Below are 10,424 nucleotides of genomic sequence, written 5' to 3' on the forward strand. Positions count from 1 at the left end.
TTTCTGACTCTTAAAGTGACACAATGTCAATCCAAGGGTATATAATTATAGTGAGTTAAGAAATGAACATTTAGTTTATATATTTTGCCATATTTAATTTACCTCGCATGAACGGTAAAATTTTAATAACTCACATGTTTTACATGTAACATCAAATTTATAAAAAAGAAGAGGGCACTTTTTTTACATTTTCGGCAGATTTATATTTTATCCATTGTTTTAGTAGATCTATATAAATTATACATGGTTTTGTGGGTAACAGTAAAAATATCGTCCAGCGGAGAAGACAATTACCCAGGCCTAACCCACAAACCCATGTGTTATTTATTTTATTACGCCGAACAAGTTATTTGGAATTTTCAACTAAATCTCACAGACACTTGGGGTTTGGAGCTCAAAACGCCTTTAAAATCCAAATAAAATGCATATTTGTCAATCCCAGCACATGTACTGATCATATATATTAAAAAAACATAATATAAGCCGTTTTGAAAAAAAATCATATTTCAACATCTATAATAATTATAGATTTTTACCCTGTAACAGTACAAATTTCTTAGTCACATGGCACACTTGCTTTAACAGTAAGAATAACTCCCCGCGGCCTATGGGAAATTTACATTACAAAAAAGTGAGGGGTAATAATATCAACTGTTGGTCGTATCGACATCGAGGGCGATCTACCGTATGCCTCCGAAAGAGATCACTCTTGTTTACGTTAACTCTAACGTATAAACAAATAAAGCGATCCGTATTGGAATGCTTATATATTGACCGTACATTGGGAAATAGAGCACTTAACTTTATACACGAGTGAATTAATAATATATACACATGTATCCTGAGATAAACATAGAGGTTAGATATTTATGGAGATCGATGAAACATTTTGAAATACAAAACCTTCCTGTAGCTAGTGAAACGACGCTGAAGAAATTCAATCGATGAAAAACTAGGACAAATAATATGTAAAATATTACACAGGTGTATAATGTTTTGAAGAATACGTTTAAAAATCTGGAGTTACAAATAGTGATATATATATTTTCAAAAAGGAACTTTTATATTATACAGAGTAAAGATGACAGCCGAAGGTTAGTGCCTTTTTTATTATACATTGTATTCCTATTATATATTTAACATATTCAGTCAATAACATTTAATATAGTGAATGGTTACCTCTTTCAGGGAAACAGTTTATGACTGTTTCCATAAAAGTTTATAAGAATATCTTTCCAGAAATTATGGGAATGAAAAGTGTTCATAGTTTTATACAGTGCCAATCTCGATATTTTCGGATACATACTAGCATTAAAGCAGAAAACAAATGGATATACACCCGTCCACCACTATCCCACTAAATATTGAATGGATTATTGTTAATGTGGACACTTCCATTGAGGATATTTAGCTTTGTAAAAGACTAAAAAACTAATAATTATTGCAAAATCCTAATTTGTTACTAATAAGACACTGTCACTGAACTTGTGAGGTGAACAACAACACAAGTTACATGTCTGTAACCGACTATAAAAGCATTCTGTCATGGCTAGGAATCGAACTACGTCCGCGAATTTTAGAGCATGAACCTCTGTGAGACGTTCTAGGCAAGGCGTTACCTATACATGTAGATCTTTATCTGTCCGTGTCGATTTTACGCTCGGTGCCAATATAAAAGACTGAGAATCCTTTAGAACTGTTCGGGAATCGAACTCGAGACCACCCACTCTTTTGGGGCACACTGCCATGTCGCTGGAAAACCAGGAGGCACTTTAATCCAACCTTATCATCTGCGTATTTACTTGCCAACCCCACCCCCACCACAAAAAAGAAAACCAAAAAAACACATTCATGACAATAACAAGGTACATGACTGAAGAAAAAAATGACCGAGTTAAAAATACAAAAAGATGTGTCATATTCTTTCAAACGTTAAAAAAGGATATTGTTAAATTGTAAAACATTGGTTTCAAGTCAATGCATATATACAAAGGTAAGACTACAAATGAGGAAAATAAGCCGAGTATGGAGAAATAAATGTGAACAAGATATGAGCCGTGTCACGACAAAACCAACATAATGGGTTTGCGACCAGCATGGATCCAGACCAGCCTGCGCATCCGCGCAGTCTGATCAGGATCCATGCTGTTCGCTTACAAACCCTATCACAAGTAGAGACACTGATAGCGAACAGTCTGGATCCTGATCAGACTGCGCGGATGCGCAGGCTGGTCTGGATCCATGCTGGTCGCAAACCCATTATATTGGTTTTGTCGTGACGCGGCTCATATTATAATCAAATGTAACTAGATCCACTTGACGGAAAGATGTAAAATATCAAATATATCTATAGATACTTCTCTTCTTGTTGTATATCACACCACTATACAAATGTTGATTTGATAAAAACAAACAGTTCGACGGATAAAAATAAAATACCTTTGTATTCTTGTTTACTTGCTTTAAACAAGAATAGATAGGAAATAACAAGTATTAAAACGAATTATAAATCAATAAATATGTATGTCGAAAACTTTCCCTTTTGAAAGAGGTGATGAAAATATTGGCATGCATGAACTAGTAATGGGATTATATGACAGTGACAATATATTTTAGTAATCAGGTTATTTCAGTACGGCGGTATAAAAGATATATACTGAAACAAAAAAGAAACTTTCTCCAAGTTTGAATGTAGATAATATTATGTTAGTACAGTTTTTCAATCCTTTTGAAACTCGATTTTTATGTTGAATAAACATATCGGGCTTTTATACGGGGATTAGTTGACCGATTTTGCAAACAAAACGAGTTTTACAAGCTACTACATGTATATAAGTGTGAACATCTAAGTGGTACCCTTGAACAACTGGCACATACTTTGCGAAAGTTTCTTTTTTGGTTCAGTACTACCAGCAAGCACATGCGTTGACAATCAACTTTGTTACGTAATGGTTAACACGTGCGGACCTGATAGTTGACATATTTACACTTAAAGGCATTACTGGTGCACGTAATGATAAATTTGTACGCACGTGCTATTATAAGGATGCACGAAATAGTCAACATGTTCGCGCGTATAAGCTTTTATACGTACAAATACAATAAACTACTTATACAAGCACATGCGATGGTGGTAAATAAATAAAATATTTCTTATCTCACCATATATAACTTAACTTTCTTATCATGAAATTCAGTCTTAAATGTAGTTTTTTTAAAAGAGAAAAAGACCGTTTTAATACATAAAATAAAGGGAAAAATTTAATCGAATCACAGTAGCAACAATTTACAGCAGATTTGAAATGAACGTAATATAATTAGGATTTCCTCTTGTTTTGTAATGACATGTTTTTATTACATGCTTTTCGGTGGTTTATTGAAATATATCAGTGATATAAAAACTGGTAATTTCACTGTTTGAAACAGTAAAATTACCACTTTGATAATTTCACTGTTTTTAAATTTAAGCCCCTTACGTTGTTTCAGTGAAATACAAGCATGCACAGAACTGGGTACCAACTTAATGACGTGCGTCTTACATGACGTCACGTTGTATTATTATTTGGCGCGCTTTTCATTCAGTATTAGGTTTAATGTCTTTTTTAAAACGTTTCTTTGCATATAATAAAAAGAAAATTTGTTTAGTTTAGTGTAAGATCGAAATATATTTCACCTTGTGAACACCAAAAGTTCATATTTCACTCGTGGCTGCGCCACTCGTGAAATATTCCTTTTGGTGCTCACTCGGTGAAATATATTCCGATCTTACACCGAACTAAACAAATATCCTCTATATATTTACGCCGCCATTTTGTATTTAAACGTTTAATATGTGTTGTTTTTGTTCAGTTGGGTTCCATCCTATATAGTGTCATTAATAGCAACCTAGTTTTAACTGCAAAACACTTAGTATATATTATACAATTTAAATAATATGTAATACTGTATACGATTAAGGTTATTTTACAAAATGTACACAGCTATTCGTATCAAATGAAATAAAAAAGATAACAAAAAACGTCAGAAAAATGACTTAAAGGTAAAACTTGCTATATTATTGCTACAGCTATATACACACTCGCTTTTAAAAAAAGTGAAGTGTTTTTTATTGTTGTAAGGTATGTATGTAAACAACCATATATTTTGATATTTTGTTTGCCAAAACGTGACCTTACAAAAACTATACAACTAAATGAAAGCTTGTTATAGGTTTACTTACCAAATTATATACATTGTTTTTAACCAAGTCATTGTGTTATGTACGTATTGCACGCTACGAAAAACCTTTAATTCAAAGTGACGTTATGCCCATCCAAAAGTAAATAGCGAGTGTTCATGTAAAATTTAAATAACTTTACATTTTGTCATATGTTTGTATTTAGTTTAATATAAACATCACCTGATTAACCGCCACATAAATATCTATAAATATCCTTCATAAACTATCTGCCATGTTCATTTTATAAAATAATATTAAGGCAGTCTTTAATTATTAAGGCAGTTTTTATTTTTTATCCTAAACATTTGTAAAAAATGAATTACTAGTATCGTTTAACCCCTATTAAAATAGACAATCTTTTGAAATGTACAACTAACTTTTGAAAAGAATGAACGCAAGGTTACTTTAACCAATATTTTGTCAGGCCATGCTGAATATTGATTTGGGTAAAAATGGCCGATATTATCACTGTTGATTATTTCACCATTCATCTATTATTTATTACGAGGCTTAATATAAATGTCAAATTATTACAAAAATTCGTGTATGTATCAATAGCAACTCTTTGTCTTTTTAGAATGCATCAAACTTGATTATTAAAGTGGTAATTTGAAGTCGTACTCGTATTATGCTAAAGTTTATTACAGTAGAATCCCTTCTAAAAAGCCACCTCAGAATTAAGACCACCCGCTATTGACAAAATTGTCTGTTCTTTATGTCAATGATAACATGATCCAGAATTAAGACCACCTCACTTATCCACTTTTAAGACCACCAAATTCAGTCCCAATTCTTTGTTTTGTTCTTTATTTGACCTCACTATTGAGACCACTGATATTAAAGTCAACACCTTCCTAGATCTTAAATGTGTTGTTATGTTGTTATTATCTGCTTGATTGATATAAGAGCACTTTAGTCCAGTCCCGATGTTGGTCTTATTGAGGGTTTTACTGTATATACCATTTAAAGCAGCATGCCTCAAGATTCATGCTATTTTTCATGAAAATTTTGAAAATGTAATGAAAAGTATAATATTGTGAAGTGAACAAAGACAGTAGTTTACACATTGCAAACGGCTCTTTCAATCAACGTAAGTTACCAAAACGAGGTCAAAATATACATAAATATCTCTTACTGCGTTAGTAACGCAGTAAAATTATAGTGATAAAATTCTAAAAAAATCAGTCATTAATCGCACAAAACATGTAAATATCTAATTAAATATTGAATCTTTTTACATTTCTTAAGATCTTAATTATTTTTTCTAAAGTTTGAATTTCTTGAAATATTTTGGTTCATCTGGAGACGTGCAGCTTTTTAAAAAAACAGCGCAAAATTGGCTAAGTTAGCACAAAACCCGATCATGGCATCGAACATTCTTTGAACTCCAGATTCAAAATCAAATTAGTAAGTTCCATGTAATGTAATAAAAAAAACCTTCCTGGACACAGGAACTAATGTGTATAGAGTAATAAACATTTTATCGCGTCTTGCATATAATATAAGAAATGAAACATTTATCTTTTGTTTTCATAGAAGAAGGACGTGACAAGGCCCTGCGATTCTACAAGATTTTGGGAGGCCTACTTGGGCTGCTTGGAATTGGTCTGCTGACATGTGGAATTATCGCTGTGATGAACAAAAGTTCGGAGGATTTTGGAATGCCTTATTTTCTTGGTGGATTCATAGTAGGAATACTGGTATAACATGATATTTTCTTACAATGTCATTTTAATATTTTATTGAACTTAACTAACATATTTGTAAATGTACCACATAACGTTTGAAAATGTTGGTAAATTATACATTCCTGTGATATTGTTTTTTAAGACAAACTGTTTGATTCGCAAATAAAAAATTGTACTATTTTGATTGCTTTATTTCCTCACAAGGGAGACTACTGCGTACAACCTTGACCCACTTCCTTTACCATAGTTTTATCCCGTTACATATCGTTGATTGAAATGGAAAACCAAACTTTTACTTAAATTATTATTATTAATTATTTATGATGATTATTAATTATTTTATTATTATGATTATTTAATGACACTCGGATGAATCGTTTTCCAAGAGAAAGCATGTTTATGTGTAGTTGTGTACTACACCTAAAAATGTGACTTTGTCACGCTACGTTACTGTACTAATCTATGGAATTAATAATTATTTGCCCATAGTTTATCGTTAGAAACAAAATGCTGGAAAATGTAAATAAGGTTTATACTCTGCGGCAGTATATTTTTTTATAAAACGCCCCAAATCGATGTTTTTTTTCAAAAGTGATTATATTATACACATTTTGATACGTTATTCTCCTGAATTACTTATTTAAATGCTTCATAAAATCTTATACCTTTTATTCAAACTATACAGAGCTTATTTGCCTGAATGAATTGATATCTAAATGTTATGTAAGTCAGTAATATGTGAATTTAGGCTTAATTAGGGAACTTTCTGACTTTCATACCATACATTAATTTATTGAGAAATTTTTCATGAAAAAATAACATTGTTGATAAAAATTGATTTTTTTTTCAGACGCTAACCTCTTCAGCAGTTTGCTGGTGCATTTTAGTGAAGGCACCTTCGGCTGATAGTGATGTGAAAAAGAGAGAACTGGCATGCGCCGTAAGTTGTGTATTGTGAATACCATTAAAAGTAAATGATAATTCGAAAAAGATACATATTACGAGACTGATAGTATGTTAAATTTATCGATTTTACAAAAGTTGTTAAGTTCATAAATACATGATTTTTTGTTGTTGTGTTTTACGTGAAGCCAACGACCTAAACCTATACCACTCGGCCAGGGACGCCCCTACATACATGTACTTCAGATATATAGCTTATAGTACATTACATAATACAGAGAAAGGAGAGCTAATGTGATACATTTTTGTGATCTTTAATATATAACAATAATCATTCTTCTCCGCACACTAAACTTGGGTAATAATAGTAAATTTATGAAGGAAAATGCCTGTTTATCTATCGATCATAAATCATAATTTATCAAAGTATTGACATATATTTTCAGATGCAGGGACAGTACATTTTATCTATGTTCACTATAATGGGATGTTTTATCGGCTGTGTTAGTGCGGGGGTAGGGGGATTTAGCTCCACATCATCTAGCTTTCGAGATGAGGACGAAGAAGATGACGGACCAAAGAAAACGCTTGCATTAATAATTCTACTTGGCTGCATTGGTGCAATATTTCTTACAATATTCTCAATGTGTATTGTGTGTACATACGGTTCATATTTTGGCGTGCACATACAGCGCGGAAGGCGGGGTCGCATGGTATTTATAAATACTAACGGACAATCAACAATGCCCACTGTTTTCCAAACCAATACAGTCCAGACCGGTATGAATGTAAATGATGCACAGATTAGTCAGTTGGAGGCACAAAATCGTCTGCTACAACAACAACTTGATCTCCAACGACAGATGTTTGAACAACAGCAGCAACAACAACAACAGACACAGTATTCAACTGGTGTATATCCACCGCCTCCACCTTCGTATCCGGGATTCAGTACAACCGGTCCCACAGCACCGCCGCCCAATTATTATGATGTCAAGTAGGAGGAACTTAACTTAAATAAATTTTACTCTGCCCATTTGACTATATTAAATGATAAACATATTGATCAATACCTTGAAAATATTGCCAGTGATTAACTTAACATTTTGACCAACAAATTGTAGTTTAATGTGTTTGTTCATACATGTACTTCATTGATGTGACAATTTATACAACCTTTTCTATCTTTTTTTTTTTAAAAAGATTTATGTTTGTTATTTAAATCCATTAGTGGTATTGTTTACGTCGAATATAATTTCTGATATTAAATATCAAATAAAAAACAAAACATGTATTTTGACCATTAGCTTTTGTTAAAAATTCACGAGGTCTGAAAAGTGAAAACACATCGTATATTTTGGCAACACTGAAGTGAAGTACGGGCAACTTTTAACAGCTGCCACACGGCACTTGACACCTGCTGTTGTGAAGTATAAAAGTCAGGAAACAAAGTGATCCCTCGGAAGCATTAATCACAACAAAATTACACAAGCATTGCAGACTCGGTTTGATTGAGTCTGTATATGAGGTGAGACTGGAGCCCACATATGTACTCTTTCAACCTATTACACGGACACGGTGCAATTCATTTGCGAACTAAACCATTTGTACAGCATTGACAGAAACATATTTTGTTATTGTTAAATGCAGTTCAAAACTTACAAATTCGAATAAGGAGAAAAACCGACCAGAACAGTCACATGTCAAAATTAAAAATATGTACATGATCAGTTAATATCTTCAATAACTTCGTCAAAACAGAACCTAGGATGCTGAAACCTTTAATCCGAGTGTGGCATATATATTGCATTATGGAATAGACATACTAATGAACTTCAAAATAACAAAGAAACCCACTTGCCTGGCAAAAATTTGTTCACCCGTTTCAAAAAATCACGCCGTGTTCGCCATTTTGTCAAGTTTGCAACCAATTCGCTCGCTTGGACCAAGTGTGCAACCACTTCACGTCCTGCCCCTTGAGTGCGTGCCATGCAAATGGCCCCAGCTATGGCACAAACGCGGAATTACATCCGATATTACAGCGTTAGAGTTATTCCCCATTTTTGTCGCGTTATGTATTTGGGGCTCGGATTTAGTTAACAAAACAATCAGATTCAATTGCGATAATATGGCCGTAGTTCAGATAATAAACAAGACTAAAATTTTCCCCATTGCTGACTGAACGAATGCATATCTACTAGACGTCGCGTGTACGCGGCGTCTAATAATAAATTTCTTTCTATTGGTTCAGCACACAAAATTTTGATATTGATACAAAATGACTTAAGTGTAACCTTGACCTTGACCTGAGAAAGGTCAAACCTGTGCTCTGCACATCATTAATATAGTTTGTTAACCAGTAGCAATGTTCAAACCTGGTCAAACTGCACAGAATTATATGCTGCAGATTGGTCTGCCTCTACACGGGTGGAAAAAGAATTTCACCAGACTAATCAACAGAATATTTTAGATTTATATTTGAATTAGTACATGAAGGCCAATTCCAAGACTTTTTGGGGCCTTTATTAGTCATTGATAGTTAGAAGGCTTATCTTTATGGCATCGGTCTAGATTTACCAGATACATGTCTTGTGTACACTACATGTATATGCCATAATTTGTATTCATGCATGTGGCTTTAAAGCTTATACATTCTAGCTTTACTGGTGGAAGAACATACTTTAGGATATTATTTCATTAATTTGAGGGTACGCAAGTGGAACCACCAACCTTCCTGACAACTTCCTAACTTGAAAAGACTCCAATTTTTTCTGATGAGATTTGAACTAACAGCTAGTGTTGAAGGTCAAGTGATATTAAGTCTGTGACACAGTCCCGTACTCCTCTATGTTAAATATCTTTAAAATAACTATAAACCATTCTAAAGAGTAAAGTCATATGAAAAGAAGTCTTTTATTTCAATATATGAGCCGCGTCACGACAAAACCAACAAAATGGGTTTGCGACCTGCATCCGCGCAGGCTGGTCTGGATCCATGCTGTTCGCTTACCAACTCTATTACAAGTGGAGAAACTGATAGTGAACAGCATGGATCCTGATCAGACTGTGCGGATACGCATGCTGGTCTTGACACATGCTGGTCTTGACACATGCTGGTCGCAAACCCACTATGTTAGTTTTGACGCGGCTCAATTATTCTACCAGAAATGTCATCAGTTTGTAGGTAGACATCATTGTGTCAAAAATCTTGTATGAAAATCTATCACATAATAATTACGTTAATAAAGTTATTTCATACTGGATCAGTTAACAGGACAAAGATATTTTAATTGGCTATTACATAAGCCATCAATACTAATAATGGCTTTATAACAATTAATGAAGTAAATATGAAATCACAAAAGTAATATCAATTTTATATTACAGCAATTTATAACACATGTTTATACATTTTAAACTTAATCTTCTTTGATTTATGTAAATTAATGTTATATTATAATGACAGGAAATTACATCTCAAACCTCTGTAAGGCAATCACCTCTTTACAACAACAGTATCATAAAAAATTAGCAAACAAAACTCTATGTCTACTCAGAATGCCAGAAGTACAGAAATGTTCAATGTTTTTAAAACAAAACAAAATAGAAATTTT

The 10,424-nt window shown here is 33.1% G+C and overlaps 1 protein-coding gene across 1 annotated transcript; it reads left to right on the forward strand.

The window, feature by feature from the left end:
- The first annotated feature begins 732 nt into the window (after positions 1–732).
- Positions 733–8,116, forward strand: LOC132752563 (uncharacterized). Its single transcript, XM_060742901.1, has 4 exons — positions 733–1,094; positions 5,756–5,919; positions 6,758–6,847; positions 7,257–8,116. Exons 1-4 carry the CDS (start codon positions 1,082–1,084, stop codon positions 7,809–7,811), a joined length of 822 nt encoding a protein of 273 aa, XP_060598884.1. The 5' UTR covers positions 733–1,081; the 3' UTR covers positions 7,812–8,116.
- The last annotated feature ends 2,308 nt before the right edge of the window (positions 8,117–10,424 follow it).

The sequence above is a fragment of the Ruditapes philippinarum genome, unplaced genomic scaffold (genome assembly GCF_026571515.1).
Source record: "Ruditapes philippinarum isolate M1 unplaced genomic scaffold, ASM2657151v2 ctg7835_1_1_1_1, whole genome shotgun sequence".
NCBI lineage: Eukaryota > Metazoa > Mollusca > Bivalvia > Venerida > Veneridae > Ruditapes > Ruditapes philippinarum.